At 47.3% G+C, this 17,950-nt stretch overlaps 1 protein-coding gene across 3 annotated transcripts in view; it reads left to right on the forward strand.

The window, feature by feature from the left end:
- The first annotated feature begins 2,742 nt into the window (after positions 1 to 2,742).
- LHPP (phospholysine phosphohistidine inorganic pyrophosphate phosphatase) overlaps positions 2,743 to 17,950 on the forward strand; it is a 124,420-nt gene continuing 109,212 nt past the window's right edge. The window contains exon 1 of one of the 3 annotated variants that reach the window (XM_033940483.1): positions 2,743 to 2,911. In XM_033940483.1, the coding sequence (XP_033796374.1) occupies positions 2,781 to 2,911 (131 nt within the window). In that variant the 5' untranslated portion in view covers positions 2,743 to 2,780. The remainder of the gene's footprint in view (positions 2,912 to 17,950) is intronic. The other 2 variants (XM_033940482.1, XM_033940481.1) reach the window with 2 other exon arrangements.

Here is a 17,950-nt window from a genome sequence, read left to right on the forward strand (position 1 = left end):
CATATCTAGAATATCTCTCCCTCCACGCTCATGACGTAAGAGGGGATTGAAAGGACACATATATCTTATAAGTTTTCTGTCTGTCTGTGCTGGAGGTGCTCAAACACAGACAGTGTTTGAGTTTGTTCTCTTGATGTTCTGGGAAAAGGCCATTTAATCTTGTTAATGAAGTTAGCTGTTTGAGACAATGGAGGTTCGATCCCCCACTGCCATGTACCGGTTGAGAGAGATAAGGGAAGCTTTAACACCTTTAGATTTAGACAATGAAGCACATATCCTGCTCATCCACCCATCCCCTTTTTCTTGTCCAACCCCCTTTTTCTGTGTTGATTACCAGACCCTTGTAAAAAAAAAATATATCTAATATAATAAAATGCTAGGCCACGCATGCGCACTTGCCTCGCGTGTTCCCTGATCCCTTTTCTGTCGGGATGTGGCAAGACAAGTGCGCATGCGCGCTTATTACCTCACTGACTGAGAGCAGCGAATGCAGGAAGAAGTGGCCAGGTAAACAAAAAAAAAACCAACCGAGCGAGCCGGGCCGCTGAGAAAGCGCGGGAGGCCTGGCCCGGGTAAGGAGCTGGGGCAGTGAGCCTTCCCTGCGGCTGAAATGGAGTCGGGCCACCCTCCGCGACAGACCACAGGAGTCCGAGTCCTTTTCCGCTCACCACCCTTCCCGCGGACCGGACTACCTTGGCGATTCAAGGTTTGTCATCAGGGACGTGCCAGAGTAAATCAGGGCAGTAGAAGGACCCGAAGCAGCGTGTGAAGACTGCTGCACGCGCTGCTTGAATCGTCGGGTAGGTAGTCAGGTCCGTGGGAAGGGAAGGGAAGGGGGGGGCGCAAGGACTCTGGGGAGAATGGCAGACACCGGCCCTGTACTAACTCCCGTGGACAGGGGGAGCAGGAAGGGGTGCTGATGGACAGGGGGGGAGAAATGAAGGGAGGCCTATTGCTGGACAGAGGGACCAGGAAGAGGTGATGATGGACAGGGGGGAAAAAAAGGAAGGGAGGCTTATTGCTTGACAGGAGGAACAGGAAGAGGTGCTGATGGACAGGGGGGAAATGAAGGGAGGCCTACTGCTGGACAGGGGGAGCAGGAAGAGGTGCTGATGGACAGGGGGGCGAAATGAAGGGAGGCCTACTGCTGGACAGAGGGAGCAGGAAGAGGTGATGATGGACGGGGGGAAAGGAATGGAGGCCTATTGTTGGACAGGGGGGGCAGGAAGAGGTGCTGATGGACACGGGGGGGGGGGAAATGAAGGGAGGCCTACTGCTGGACAGAGGGAGCAGGAAGTGGTGATGATGGACATGGGGGAAAAATGAAGGGAGGCTTACTGCTGGACAGGGGGAGCAGGAAGAGGTGCTGATGCACAGGGGGGAGGTAAAACAAAGGGAGAAGGGCTGCTGCTGGATAAGGGGAGCAGTGAAGGGATGGTGGTGGACACAGGGGAGGTAAAAATAAGGGAGAATGGACAGGAAAAAGCAGCTAAGGAGACAAGAGAGAGAAAGAAATAAAGACAGACACACATATATTCTAGCACCCGTTAATGTAACGGGCTATAAAGCTAGTATATATATAAATGGATGTAAACTAATAAAATACAGGCAATCTCTTTAGGACACTGTCTGAGTATCTTTCCTTTCTAAGGGGAATGCCTCCAGATATCTGGACAGATGACAGGGTGTGTGCAGGGCGGTTTCGGGACCAAGAAACGGACCTCGTTCGCTTCAGTGCATATAAGGTAATGTTCAGGGATTGATAGCCTTTCCCTTCTTATTTTTAGGATTTTAGCTATGGGATTAGGTTAAAGGTTTGTATAGTGTATGTTGATTTCAATTTTGTGTTTATTGCAGGACAGAGGGCTGTAATTTGGTTGATTGTGAAAGGAGAACGGGTTTTGACATTAGTCTCCTGATTTTATCATTTTTACTGACCCCCTGAAGAAGCCTAGGGTGAAATGGTTCTGTTGGGATCAGGATTCCTCGTTATAAGCTAAGTCCTTTTTTAATTTTTGAAGTATATTGATTAATTTCAAGAAGTTATGCTTTCTACAGTTTGAAACGATATATTTATATAATATGAAGGGTTTTTTTCAAGACCGATGATTTTGCTGTTTTAAGTGATTTAAAGATAGTCGGGTCTTTTTCCTTCAGATACACAAATCTACAGGTAGTGATATTTTAAAAGACTAAATAAGCGTTTCTTATTTGCTCTACTTTTGTGTTTATCTGTAGAGATAGAAGCGACAGGCTTTACCAGAGATTTCGATAACTGACTGAAATGCTTCGCTCTCAGCGTAGGGCCGATCAGATCATAGTCTGAAAGGAGCTAGGAGCAAGAGAAGGAAACTGTTCTTTACGGAGGGACGCAATGCTCTTCGGCTACAGCTTACGGGGGGAGAAGGAGAGAAAGAGCCAGAGGACGCTTGGGCCGGGCACTCTCCAACTGCGTTGCCACTTGCAAAAAAAAAAAAAAAAAAAAGGGGGGGGGGAGAGGCCGCTGCACTTCTTATAAAGACAAGGGAGCTGGACAGGAAGCGAAAAGGGAAAGGTCTTCCTTTACCAACAGCTCCGCGTTCAAACACTCTTCCCACAAGGAATCAGCAAATCACAATGATGAAAGGCTTCCGCTTCAATCCACTTATGTTACAAAGCGGCGGCCAATCACACAACGGAACTCCCCGCCTGCTCTCCTCTCATTGGCCGCGTCCATCAACTGCACCAATGGGAGCTGCTTCTCCATATAGCCCCGTGCCTGCAAGTCTCGTGCACCTGTCATGGCGGACTGGGCTTTGAGAGCGCGAGGCCTGCGCGGGCTCCTGCTTGACATCAGCGGGGTCCTCTACGACAGCGGGGGAGAGGAAGGACTGGGGAGCGCTATTGCGGGGTCTGTGGAGGCCGTGCGTAGGTCAGTGACGCTTCCGCATAGAGGGCGGAGCTCCTGGGGGCGGTGCCACTACTATGGGGGCCGCGTGCAAGTCAGTGACATTAGTCCCCAGGGTATAATTAATGTGACCATTTATTTTTTTCATCAAAACGGGACATCTATTAATATTCAGTCCCGCCCTAGCCCCGCCCCCAACTTCTTCCATTCATTTTTCATGTACACACAATATCTTATTATTTCATAATGGTAACCATCAAATTTTTTTAAAACCACAAAGCACCTTATATGCAGAGAAAATGTTAATTATTTATATTTGGGGGGTTTTCAATGATGTCACCTCAGTAACTATAGAAAAATAGACAAATATAGTGCAAAATATAAACAGCAGATATAAATTCTCAAAAGTGACACATTTTGATCACTAAATTGAAAATAAAATCATTTTTCCTAACTTTGCTCTCTAGTGATTTCACTTCTCTGGTTGCGTTTCCCTCTGACTGTGCATCCTATCTTTCATTTCTTTCTGCACTCAGGCCCAACAATTGTCCCTTTCTATTCCCTCCCTCCTTCCTTCCTATGTCCTTAGTGCCCCCAGTACCTTCCTATGTCCTTAGTGTCCTCAGCACCTCCTTCCTATGTCCTTAGTGCCCCCAGTGCCTCCTTCCTATGTCCTTTGTGCCCCCAGATCCAATCTCAGTTCTCCTTTGTACCAGGTCTCCCTTTCTCTCTCTCCCTCCTCTGTTATGATCTTGCCTCTCTCTGCTCTTCCTCAGGGGCTCTCCCCCCTCTGTCTGCACCTCTCAAAGTCCTGCTTCTGGCTCCTGTCTTTCCCCTTTGGTCCAGGCCTTTATCTCTCTAGTCTTTCTTCTACTTACAACACCCCCCTTCTCTGCTGTTTTCTCTCCTTCATCCCTCCTTCCTATGTCCCCTCACTGCTTCCAGCCTTTGTCCCACCCCCTCCCAAAAAGCCTGCCGGCCTACCTCCCCAAAGCCAGCCTGCCGGCCTACCTCCCCCAAAACCTGCCTACCTCCCTCCCCCAGAGCCAGCCAGCCTGCCTGCCTACCTCCTCCCCCCCCCCCCCCCCCCCCCCACCGCGGAAAATAAAAGCCTCCCTCCAGGCCCGATTTAGGTCCACCGCTGCTACTCCTCTGCTGCAAACTGCTGGAACCCGGAAGCCTTCTTTCTGACGTCAATTCTGACATTGGAGAGGATGTTCTGGGCCAGCCAGGCAGCGATTGGCTGGCCCGGAACGTCCTCTCCGATATCAGAATTGACGTCGTAAAGAGGGCTTCTGGGTTTGAGTAGTGGCAGCAGTGGAGCAGCGGCGGTGGACCTAAATCGGGCCTGGAAGGAGGCTTTTTTTTTTTTTTTGGTGCGGCAGAGGAGGGACAGGAAGCGATCGCCTGTCCCGTTGTCCCCACACACAGCTTCCAGACGCTGTCTCTGAAAACGGGACATTTTGGGCGTCCTGAAGCTGTGTGTGGGGACAAAGGGACAGGGGATCCGAAAACGGGACTGTACCGTTCAAAACGGGACGTATGGTTACCTTAGGTATAATGCTAGGAGAGACGTGGCTACTGCAGTGCCATTGTGGGGGCTGCGTGCAAGTCAGAGACATTAGTCCCCAGGATATAAAGCTAAGAGGGACGGGCCTGCTGGAGTGCCATTGTGGGGGTTGTGTGCAAGTCAGGGACATTAGTCCCCAGCATATAAAGCTAGGAGAGACGGGGCTGCTGGAGTGCCATTTGGGGGGCTGTGTGCAAGTTAGTGATGTTAGTCCCCAGGATACAGTGCTAGGAGGGACGGGGCTGGTGGAATGCCATTGTGGGAGCTGTGTGCAAGTTAGTGACATTAGTCCCCAGGATACAATGCAGAGAATAGCATTCTCGGAGATCCTGCCAGTACCCAGGGCTGATGAGAAGAGGCAGATGGAGCTTCAAGCAGTCAACGCGTGGATGCGGTGCTGGTGTGAGGAAGAAGGATTCCACTTTGTGTGCAACTGGACGACGTTCTGGGGGAAGAGCAAGCTATACAAGAAGGACGGACTCCACCTCAGCAGAGACGGAATAAGGCTACTTACAAGCAACATCAAGAGAGAAGTTGAGAAGTTTTTAAACTAGGAAGAAGGGGAAAGCCGACAGTCGACCGATAGAGAGAGTCGATGGTTCGGGAACCAGTATACCCGGAGGATACCATGCAAGAAGATAAAGGGAAAGACTCACCAGATCATAACATAGTAACATAGTAGATGACGGCAGATAAAGACCCGAATGGTCCATCCAGTCTGCCCAACCTGATTCAATTTAATTTTTTTTTTTTTCTTCTTAGCTATTTCTGGGCAAGAATCCAAAGCTTTACCTGGTACTATGCTTGGGTTCCAACTGCCGAAATCTCTGTTAAGACTTACTCCAGCCCATCTACACCCTCCCAGCCTCCCCTGCCCATCCTCCACCAAACGGCCATACACAGACACAGACCGTGCAAGTCTGCCCAGTAACTGGCCTAGTTCAATATTTAATATTATTTTCTGATTCTAAATCTTCTGTGTTCATCCCACGCTTCTTTGAACTCAGTCACAGTTTTACTCTCCACCACCTCTCTCGGGAGCGCATTCCAGGCTTCCACCACCCTCTCCGTAAAGTAGAATTTCCTAACATTGCCCCTGAATCTACCACCCCTCAACCTCAAATTATGTCCTCTGGTTTTTCCATTTTCCTTTCTCTGGAAAAGATTTTGTTCTACGTTAATACCCTTTAAGTATTTGAACGTCTGAATCATATCTCCCCTGTCTCTCCTTTCCTCTAGGGTATACATATTCAGGGCTTCCAGTCTCTCCTCATACGTCTTCTAGCGCAAGCCTCCTATCATTTTTGTCGCCCTCCTCTGGACCGCCTCAAGTCTTCTTACGTCTTTCGCCAGATACGGTCTCCAAAACTGAACACAATACTCCAAGTGGGGCCTCACCAATGACCTGTACAGGGGCATCAACACCTTCTTCCTTCTACTGACTACGCCTCTCTTTATACAGCCCAGAATCCTTCTGGCAGCAGCCACTGCCTTGTCACACTGTTTTTTCGCCTTTAGATCTTCGGACACTATCACCCCAAGGTTCCTCTCCCCGTCCGTGCATATCAGCTTCTCTCCTCCCAGCATATACGGTTCCTTCCTATTATTAATCCCCAAATGCATTACTCTGCATTTCTTTGCATTGAATTTTAGTTGCCAGGCATTAGACCATTCCTCTAACTTTTGCAGATCCTTTTTCATATTCTCCACTCCCTCTTCGGTGTCTACTCTGTTACAAATCTTGATATCATCTGCAAAAAGGCACACTTTTCCTTCTAACCCTTCAGCAATGTCACTCACAAACATGTTGAACAGGATTGGCCCCAGCACCGAACCCTGAGGGACTCCACTACTCACCTTTCCTTCCTTCAAGCGACTTCCATTAACCACCACCCTCTGGCGTCTGTCCGACAGCCAGTTTCTGACCCAGTTCACCACTTTGGGTCCTAACTTCAGCCCTTCAAGTTTGTTCAACAACCTCCTATGAGGAACTGTATCAAAGGCTTTGCTGAAATCCAAGTAAATTACATCTAGCATATGTCCTCGATCCAGCTCTCTGGTCACCCAATCAAAAAATTCAATCAGGTTCGTTTGGCACGATTTACCTTTTGTAAAGTCATGTTGCCTCGGATCCTGTAACCCATTAAATTCAAGGAAATACACTATCCTTTCTTTCAGCAACACTTCCATTATTTTTCCAACAACTGAAGTGAGGCTCACCGGCCTGTAGTTTCCTGCTACATCCCTGTGACCACTTTTATGAATAGGGACCACATCCGCTCTCCTCCAATCCCCAGGAATCACTCCCGTCTCCAGAGATTTGTTGAACAAGTCTTTAATAGGACTCGCCAGAACCTCTCTGAGCTCCCTTAGTATCATAAGAACATAAGAACATAAGCAGTGCCTCCGCCGGGTCAGACCATAGGTCCATCCCGCCCAGCAGTCCGCTCCCGCGGCGGCCCGAACAGGTCACGGCCTGTCTGAGTCACCAGAAGGGGCCCCCTTGCCACCTTGGTTTCCCATTGAGTCCTATCTTCCCATCGAAGTCCTAACCCTCCGGTCTTGCACATCCATGACCTGGTTGGATTTCTATACTTATTTCCTGGTTAGCTTTCTATACCTGTGTTACATCCCAGAACCTCTCTCAGTATCCCACGATCCCCCTATCCCTCAGGAATCCGTCCAATTCCTGTTTGAACCCTTGTACCGTACTCTGCCTTATCACTTCCTCTGGTAGTGCATTCCAAGTGTCCACGACCCTTTGGGTGAAAAAAAACTTCCTTGCATTTGTTCTGAACCTATCTCCCTTCAGTTTCTCCGAATGCCCCCTCGTGCCTGTTGACCCCTTCAGCCTGAAGAATCTGTCCCTATCCACCCTCTCTATGCCCCTCATGATCTTGAAGGTCTCTATCATATCTCCCCTGAGCCTCCTCTTTTCCAGAGAGAAGAGCCCCAGCCTATCCAACCTATCGGCGTATGGGCAGTGTTCCAGCCCTCTTACCAGTTTCGTTGCTCTCCTTTGGACTCTCTCAAGTACCGCCATATCCTTCTTGAGGTACGGCGACCAATATTGAACGCAGTATTCCAGATGCGGACGCACCATCGCTCGATACAATGGCATGATGACTTCCCGCGTCCTGGTTGTTATGCCCCTCTTTATGATGCCCAGCATCCTGTTGGCTTTCGAGGCTGCTGCGCACTGTGCAGATGGCTTCAGTGATGCATCCACCAGCACACCCAAGTCTCTCTCAAGACTGCTGTCTCCCAACGATGCCCCCCCCCCCAATTTGTAGTCGAACAACGGGTTCTTTTTCCCTATATGCATGACCTTGCATTTTTCCACGTTAAATCGCATTTGCCATTTGTTTGCCCAGTCTTCCAGCTTGTCCAGGTCCCTTTGTAGGTCCTCACACTCCTCCCTGGACCTAACTCTGCCGCACAGTTTGGTATCGTCTGCAAATTTTATAACCTCGCACTTTGCCTCCTTTTCCAGGTCATTGATAAATATGTTGAAGAGTAACGGCCCCAGCACCGATCCCTGTGGCACACCGCTCGTGACTCCCCGCCAGTCAGAGTATTGTCCCTTTACTCCAACCCTCTGCAGTCTACCCGACAACCAGTGCTCGATCCATCTGTGCACATCCCCTCCCACCCCGTGGTTCCACAGCTTCCTAAGCAGCCTTTCATGTGGCACCTTGTCGAAAGCCTTTTGAAAATCAAGGTAAATGATGTCTATAGGTTCCCCATTGTCCACCCGACTGCTTATTCCCTCAAAGAAGTACAGAAGGTTCGTTAAGCATGACCTTCCCTTACAGAATCCATGCTGGCTTGTTCTCAGTAGGCCATATCTCTCGATGTGCTCGCAAATACCATCCTTGATCATAGCTTCCACCATCTTCCCTATAATTGAAGTCAGGCTCACCGGCCTGTAGTTTCCGGGGTCACCCCTCGATCCCTTCTTGAAGATAGGTGTGACATTCGCCAATTTCCAGTCCTCTGGTACCTCTCCAGTTTTCAAGGATAGGTTGCAAACATGCTGGATTGTGCCCGCTATTTCTTGTCTTAGTTCTTTCAGAACCCTTGGGTGGATCCCGTCCGGGCCCGGCGATTTGCCGCATTTTAACCTGTCTATCTGTTTGAGGACATCCTCCTTGCTTACCTCTATGTGTTCTAATTTTTCAGCCTGTTCCCCACTCATGAGCTCCTCTGAGTTCGGTATATTAGATGTGTCTTCTCTCGTGAAAACCGACGAGAAGAACGTGTTCAACCTCTCAGCTACCTCTTTATCCTCCTTAATCACTCCCTTCCTATCCCCATCGTCCAACGGCCCCACCTCCTCTCTCACTGGTCGCTTCCCTTTTACGTAACTGAAGAATGCCTTGAAGTTTTTCGCCTCCCTGGCCAGCCCCTCTTCGTATTTCCCTTTTGCTTTTCTAACCTCTCGGTGGCATTCCTTTTGGCATTTCCTGTGCGCCTGGTGATTTTCCTCCATTGGATCCTTTTTCCATCTCCGGAAGGACACTTTCTTGTCGTTTATTGCCCTCTTTACTTCTGTTGAGATCCAAACCGGGTCCTTTGACCGCTTGTTCTTGCCGCCTTTCCTGAAAATTGGGACGTACATTCTTTGTGCTTCCTGCAGGGTGTCCCTGAATAGGGTCCAGGCACTTCCTACAGTCTCCATCCTAAGGATGTTTTTGAGCTTCCTCTTCACCATTTCCCTCATAGCAACATAGTTTCCTTTCCTGAAGTTGAGCGCAGTTGTTGCGGTCCTCCTTACTGTGGGTGTCCCCCTTTCTAATGTGAATCGGATCGCGTTGTGGTCACTGTTGCCTAGTGGTCCTCCCACTTCTACCCCTCTTGCAGGACCCCCTAATCCGTTTAGGATCCCGTCTGGTCCCATCGCTTTGTCCACCTTCAGTTTTTCAAGTTGCTCATAAACACCCTCCTCCGTGAACGGCGCAGAATCTACTCCATTTTCTCGTGTAACTTTGCCAGACAATCTCGGTCCTTCTCCAGGATTTTCTTCTGTGAACACAGAACAGAAGTATTTGTTTAGCACATTTGCTTTCTCCTCATCACTCTCCACATATTTGTTCCCAGCATCTTTTAGCCTAGCAATTCCATTTTTTATCTTCCTCTTTCACTAATATATCTGAAAAAATTTTTATCTCCCTTTTTTACATTTTTAGCCATTTGTTCTTCCGCCTGTGCCTTCGCCAAACGTATCTCTCTCTTGGCTTCTTTCAGTTTCACCCTGTAGTCCTTTCTGCTCTCCTCTTCTTGGGTTTTTTTTATATTTCATGAACGCCAACTCTTTCGCCTTTATTTTCTCAGCCACTAGGTTGGAGAACCATATCGGCTTCCTTTTTCTCTTGTTTTTATTGATTTTCTTCACATAAAGGTCCGTAGCCATTTTTATCGCTCCTTTCAACTTAGACCACTTTCTTTCCACTTCTCTTATGTCCTCCCGTCCTAACAGCTCTTTCTTCAGGTACTTTCCCATTGCATTAAAGTCCGTACGTTTGAAATCTAGGACTTTAAGTATCGTGCGACCGCTCTCCACTTTAGCCGTTATATCAAACCAAACCATTTGATGATCGCTACTACCCAGGTGAGCACCCACTTGAACATTAGAGATACTCTCTCCATTTGTGAGGACCAGATCCAATATCGCTTTTTCCCTTGTGGGTTCCGTCACCATTTGTCTGAGCAGAGCCTCTTGAAAGGCATCCACAATCTCCCTACTTCTTTCCGATTCCGCAGACGGAACATTCCAGTCCGCATCACAGGCAAGACAGATCAAAAAGGACACAAGAGGGAAGGAAATGCAAGAAAGGAACAGGTCGCAAACTCAAGTGTATATACACGAACGCAAGGAGCCTTAGAAATAAGATGGGTGAATTAGAAGCTATGGCACAAAAAAATAACATTGACATCATAGGCATCAGGGAAAGATGGTGGACTGAAGAAAATGTCTGGGACACTGTGCTACCGGGATACAAACTATACCGCAGAGACAGAGTGGCTCAAAAAGGTGGGGGCATCGCTATATATGTCAAAGATGGAATTGAATCTACTGGAGAGAACACGCCACAACTGAAGGATAAGTTAGTCTCTATGGGTCAAAATTCCAGGAACAAATGGCCTGGAAATGAAGATCGGCATCTACTACCGACCCCAGGGCAGTCCGAAGAAATTGATGGAGAAATGACGGATGAGATTAAACACAACTGCAAGGCAGGCAACGCAGTTATCTTGGGTGACTTCAACTATCTGGGAATAGACAAATCTAGGCACCTCTGGCTGCGTTAGAGAGACCAAGTTCTTGGATGCTATAGGCGATTGCTTCCTGGAACAACTTGTCAAGGAAAATTCTAGAGGAAATGCAATTCTGGACTTTATTCCAAATGGCTTGCGAGGACAGGCACAAGATGTAGAAGTAGAAGGGACGCTAGGAAACAGCGATCACAATATGATCCGCTTCGATCTGGATGCAGGGGAGAAACATCGGTACAAAATGACAGCCATGGCACTGAACTTCTGAAAAGGGAATTACGAAGGGATGAGACTCATGGTAGGGAAGAAGATTAAGAAGAGGATAAGCACTGTAAAAACGCTAGAGCTGAAGGAGTCTGGGACTGGTTTTCCTAAGTGTTGAACTAAGTTTTCTCTTTAATAAAATGCTGAATTATGTTTAGCTGCAGACCTAACTTATCTCATGTTCTAGCCTGCCTGTACTGGGTGTTAGCTTGGACATTCTAACTTCTTATGGTTATCTCAGCATAAACGACATGTAACAGAAAGACTGCAGAGTTAGATAAGTGACTTGCTAGTGACCTGCTAGTGTGAGCTGAGGACCAATGATTGTTAAGAAAAGTAACACGTGAAAAGTTTTTTCTAGAATTCCGTTGTATAGCCAGAAGAATGTATAAATATCTCTGTAACGTCCTGTTTTCGGCACTTCTGAAGCCAGCTTGGAGCTCGGGAGTCGCATACATATGCTAATAAACTATCTGTGCTTTCTTCAAGTCTCAAGGTTTTTTGGCTGCCCAAAGTGACCTTTCAGAGCAAGCTTGGTCACTTTTTAAGAATACAGTCACCGAGGTGCAAAATATATATACACCACGTAACAACAAGGGATCAAAGAGGAAAAAGAACAAAGAACTGACATGGCTCACTGTAGAGGTGAAGGAAGCGATCAGAGACAAGAAAACTTCATTTAAGGAATGGAAAAGGTCAAAAATGGACGAAAACTGGAACAAGCACAAACAATATCAACGCAGGTGCCATAAGGCGGTAAAAGGGGCCAAAAGAGACTACAAGGAAAAAATAGTCAAGGAGGCGAAGATCTTCGAGCCGTTCTTTCGGGAAAATGACCCATGAAGGAAGCGGTGGGACCGTTGGATGACCATGGAATAAAAGGAGCACTAAAGGAGGACAAAGCAATCCTCAACAAACTGAACACATTTTTTGCGTCTGTATTTACAGAAGAAGATTTACACAGCATACCGGAACCCATCAGGCTATATGCTGAAAACGAAAAAGGGAAGCTGACAGGATTGACGGTCAGTCTAGAGGCAGTGTGTAGGCAGATTGATAGGCTTAAGAATGATAAATTCCCGGGACCGGATGGCATCCATCCGAGGGTCATCAAGGAACTGAAAGGGACCATAGCTGAACTGCTTCAACTAATAGCCAATCTGTCAATCAAATCAGGAAAGATTCCGGAAGACTGGAAGGATGCAAATGTTACGCAGATATTCAAGAAAGGTTCGAGGGGAGATCTGGGAAACTACAAACTGGTACCGGGAAAGATGGTAGTCGCTGATGAAGGACCGCATCATTTATCACCTTGACAGACACGAGCTGATGAGGACCAGTCAGCATGGTTTTAGCAAAGGCAGATCGTGTTTGACAAACTTGCTGTACTTCTTTGAGGGAGTAAACAGACAGATAGACAAGGGCGATCCGGTCGACATTATATATCTGGATTTTCAGAAGGCGTTTGACAAGGTTCCGCATGAATGACTACTTCGGAAAATTACGACTCATGGAATTGAGGGTGACATACTCACGTGGAAGAAAAACTGGCTAGGGCATAGGAAACAGAGAGTGGGGGTAAATGGACAATATTCGGACAGGAAGAGCGTCACCAGTGGGGTGACGTAGGGCTCGGTGCTTGGACCCGTGCTCTTCAACATCTTTATAAACAATCCGGACATTGGTACGATGAGTGAGGTGATTAAATTTGCGGACGATACGAAGTTATTCAGAGTAGTGAAGACACGGGGATTGCAAAGAATTGCAACATGACATAAACAGGCTCAAGGAATGGGCATCAACATGGCAGATGAGGTTCAATGTGGATAAGTGTAAAGTGATGCATTTAGGTAACAAAAATCTCATGCACAAATACAGGATGTCCGGGGCGGTACTTGAAGAGACTTCCCAGGAAAGAGACTTGGGTTATGATCGACAAGTCGATGAAGCCGTCCACGCAATGTGCGTCAGTAGCGACAAGGGCGAACAGATTGCTAGGAATGATAAAGAAGAGAATCATGAACAGATTAGAGAAGGTTATCATGCCGCTGTACCAGGCCATGGTGCGCCCTCACCTGGAGTACTGCATCCAGCACTGGGTGCTGTACATGAAGGACACGGTACTACTCGAAAGAGTCCAGAGAAGAGCGACTAAGATGGTTAAGGGGCTGGAGGAGTTGTTGTACAGATAAAGGTTAGAGAAACTGGGCCTTTTCTCCCTCGAACAGAGGAGGTTGAGAGGGGACATGATCGAAACATTCAATGTACTGAAGGGAAAAGGTTGTTCACCCTCTCCAAGGTAGAGAGAACAAGAGGGTACTCTCTAAAGTTAAAAGGGGATAGATTCCGTACGAACATAAGGAAGTTCTTCACCCAGAGAGTGGTAGAGAACTGGAATGCTCTTCCGAAGTCTGTCATAGGGGATAACATCCTCCAGGTATTCAAGACAAAGTTAGATAATTTCTTGCTGAACCAGAGCGTACTCAGGTAAGACTAGTCTCTGTTAGGGCCTTAGGCCAAAAGGGGACTTAGACTTTTTTTTTATTATGCCCCTTCACGTATATTAATATTAGACCTTTAGTATGTGTCAAGTTAGGATAAAAACTTGTATTGTAAACAATACAATTGTATTGTAAACAATACAATTGTATTGTAAACAATACAATTGTAAACAATTAGGGCAAATTGTAATCTGTTAACTGTATATTACGTATGTTTAACGTATGTTCTGAGCTCTTTGGGGAAACAGGATAGGAAACAAATTAATCCCCTCTTTTACTAACGCATAGCGCAGGTTTTAGCACCGGAATTCTATGAGCATCGGAGCAGTTACTGCCATTGCCGGCACTAAAATCCACGCTATGCGTTAATAAAAGAGGGGGTAAATAAATAAAAGGGTCACTCATGGAAGATAAGGCCATAGCAGAGACGTTAAATGAATTCTATCCGGTCTTCACCGTGAAAGATGTGGGGGAGATACCCGTGCCAGAAATGGTATTCAGTACTGATGAGCCAGAGAAACTGAAACCAACATCTGTGACACTGGAAGATGTAATGGGGCAATTTTACAAACTGAAGAGAAGCAAATTGTGTAGACTGGATGGTATACATCCCAGAGTATTGACAGAATTTAAAAATGAACTTGCAGAGCTATTGTTAGTGATTTGTAAATTATCTTTAAAATCCAACATGGTACTGGAAGACTGGAGGGTGGCCAACATGTCACTGATTTTTAAAAAGGATTACAGAGGTAATCCAGGGAATTATAGACCAGTGAATCTGACATTGATGCCAGGTAAAATGGTACAGACTATTATAAAGAACAAAGTGACACAGCTGACAAAGAAGCTGATAAAGGCAGAATTGCTTAACAGATATTCTGTTCTGTGTTCATGGTTCAAGATCCGGGAGCAGGACCGCAGAAGACAAATGCGTATAGGAATGGTGAAGTAGTAGACCCTGATCAATTTTCAGATGGGCAGACTAGATGGGGCAGACATTGTAGGGAAGGGGAAAGATACAGAGAGGAAGGACATATTGATTGAAGGGAGGGGAAATAGAGGGAGAAGAGGCTTTAGAGAAGGAGGGAGACATAGGCCTTGATGGAAGGGGGTGAGACAGGAGGGAGATGATAGAAGGGAGAAGTGAAAGAGGAGATGTATAGAAAGGGGAGAGGGGGGAAGAGTATGGTACTGGGGGGAAGAGAAAAGGGAAATACTGATAGAAGGGTAGAGAGAGAGAGTGAAGGCACTGGATGGAAAGGGGGAGAGGAGGCAGATGCTGTACAGAATGGGGCACATGCAGGAAGGAAGAGGGGAGAGAAAGGAGCAGAGTTTGGGGGTTAGAGACAGAAAGAAAGGAGATGATGGGGAAAGAAAGGGGAGATATAGTGGGCAAACGCTTTTTAGAAGGGGAGAGAAAGTGGACAGAATTAATGAAAGCCTGGCAATAAGGGGGATTATGTCAAATAGGAGAGCCAGGATGAGGGAAATAATGAAAAGCTGTAACTAGACCATAAAAAAAGAGGGAAATTGAAGACTAGACAGTTAGAATGAGTTAAATTTGGACATAGAGGTAGAAAAATAAATTGAAGAAAGCCAAAGGGAAAAGGAGGAGAGAAAAATTCTGGCAAAAGATTTAAGACAGGGGTGCCCAAAACATCGATCACGATCTACCGGTTGATCGCAAAGGCAATGCCGGTAGATCGCTGAGCCAGTCTTCTCCCTAGTGTATTTAGCATCTTTTAGCCGGGCACTCTGCCCAGCTAATTTAGGTAAGCGCCCAGCTGTCTTACTCAGATGACATGCTTCCCCCTCAGCGTCCTCCGTTCTTCACTCTGGACCTATCACAGATGAAAGTTAATTACGGCAGCCTGCAGAGCAAACATAGCAGGCTGCAGTTGGTCTCTGTAGCACGTTCCCTCTGCTGCGGTCCCGCCCCTGACATTACAGGAGGTGCGGGACCGCAGCAGAGAGAACATGCTACAGAGGCCAACGGCAGCCTGCTACATTTGCTCTGCAGGCTGCCATAATTAACTTTCAGCTGTGGTAGTTAGGCCCAGAGGGAAGAATGGAGACGAGGACAGTTTGAAGATAAACTGAGAGAGTAAGTCTGAACCCTCATCCATCCTCTTGTTGAAACATAGCATTTAGGGAAGTACTCCTCCCAGTAAGGCCCCCAGAGTGCCTTCCCAGCTGCCTGTGGCATCCGTTTGCTGAGCACTTTAAAATGTATTCATTTTAAGTTTGCTACTGTTTTGTCTAGTTTCAGAGGCATAAAGGGGAATTAGCTGAAGTTGCAATCAAGAGGTAAGGCTGTGCCCATAGCGAGGGCCCCGGTGGGATGGGGGTTGCCTTAGAGATGATGGATTGGGGGGGGGAGACAAAAGGACCTTAAGGAGGGGAGGGGGAAAGCAGCTTTGAACCAAAAGCCAGGGGGAAGACAGATCCTGGACTAGTAGAGTGGTTAGAGAGGGGAAACACCCTGAACCAGGAAAGAGAGGTGCCAGGCTCTGGGGAGGGGGAAGGCAGAGTGAGAGAGACAAAGACCTTGACCAAAGGTGGGAGGACTCAAAATGTTAGCAGAAGGAAAATAGAGAGAAGGAGAAACCTGAAACAAAGGGGAGGCAGAAGAGAGGGGGCAGATGTTGGGATATGGAAGGTGCAGACAGAGGAGGAGAGACCCTGAGGAAGAACAGAGAGATGCATTATCATAACAGAGGAGAGAGAGAGAAAGGGAGACATGTTGCCAATAGGGGTGGAGGAGAGAGGAAGAAAAGTTGGACTCCCAGAGGGTCAGAGAGAGATGTTGGTTAGGGAATGGAACGAGGTCTGGAGGACAGAAGAGGTGCACACAATATATATAATAAATAAATATGGGGGGGGGGGTCTTTTACTAAGGCGCGCTAACTGATTTAGCTCATGCTAAATGCTAATGCGTCTAAAGAATATAATGGGCGCATTAGCACTTAGCGCTCGCTAAATCGGCTAGCGCGCCTTAGTAAAAGAGGGGGTATATGTTTAGTGTTTTTATTCTTGGTAGATCATTTTGACTTAAGAACATAAGAAGTTGCCTCCACTGGGTCAGACCAGATGTCCATCTCGCCCAGCGGTCCGCTCCCGCGGCGGCCCATCAGGTCCGCGACCTGTGAAGTGGTTTCTGACCACTTCTATAACCTACCTCAAGTTCTATCTGTACCCCTCTATCCCCTTTTCCTCCAGGAACCTATCCAAACCCTCCTTGAACCCCTGTACAGATTTCTGGCCTATCACATCCTCCGGAAGCGCGTTCCATGTGTCCACCACCCTCTGGGTAAAAAAGAACTTCCTAGCATTTGTTCTAAACCTGTCCCCCTTCAATTTCTCCGAGTGACCCCTAGTGTTTGTGGCTCCCCTCAGTTTGAAGAATCTGTCCTTATTCACTTTCTCTATGCCCTTTAGAATTTTGAAGGTTTCTATCATGTCCCCTCTAAGTCTCCTTTTCTCCAGGGAGAACAGCCCCAGCATTTTTAACCTGTCAGCGTATGAAAAATTTTCCATACCTTTTATCAGTTTAGTCGCCCTCCTCTGCACTCCCTCTAGTACCGCCATGTCCTTCTTGAGGTACGGCGACCAGTATTGAACACAGTACTCCAGGTGCGGGCGCACCATTGCGCGATACAGTGGCATGATGACTTCTTTCGTCCTGGTTGTGATACCTTTTTTGATGATGCCCAGCATTCTGTTTGCTTTCTTTGAGGCTGTCGCACACTGTGCCGATGGTTTCAGTGATGTGTCGACCATCACCCCCAGGTCCCTCTCAAGGTTACTCACCCCTAGCAGTGTTCCCCCCATTTTGTAGCTGAACATCGGGTTCTTTTTCCCTACATGCATGACCTTGCATTTCTCTACGTTAAAACTCATTTGCCACTTTTTTGCCCAGTCTTCCAGTCTCGTTATGTCCCTTTGCAAGGTCTTCACAGTCTTCCATGTTTCTAACCCTGCTGCAGAGTTTGGTGTCATCAGCAAATTTGATAACCTCACATTTTGTCCCCGTCTCCAGATCGTTAATAAATATATTGAACAGTAGAGGTCCCAGCACCGACCCCTGTGGAACTCTGCTCGTGACCCATTGCCAGTCTGAGTATTGGCCTTTTACTCCAACCCTCTGTTTCCTGCCTGCCAACCAGTGTTTGATCCATCGGTGGATATCCCCTTGCACCCCGTGGTTCCACAGCTTTTTAAGTAGCCGTTCGTGAGATACCTTGTCGAAGGCTTTTTGGAAGTCAAGGTAAATGATGTCTATGGATTCCCCCTTATCCATCTGGCTGTTTATTCCCTCAAAGAAGTACAGCAAGTTCGTGAGGCATGACCTTCCCTGGCAGAAGCCATGCTGGCTCGCCTTCAGTTGTCCATTGTTTTCTATGTGTTCGCAGATTGTGTCCTTTACCATTGCTTCATAGAAACATAGAAACA

This window comes from Geotrypetes seraphini, chromosome 4 (assembly GCF_902459505.1).
Source record: "Geotrypetes seraphini chromosome 4, aGeoSer1.1, whole genome shotgun sequence".
NCBI lineage: Eukaryota > Metazoa > Chordata > Amphibia > Gymnophiona > Dermophiidae > Geotrypetes > Geotrypetes seraphini.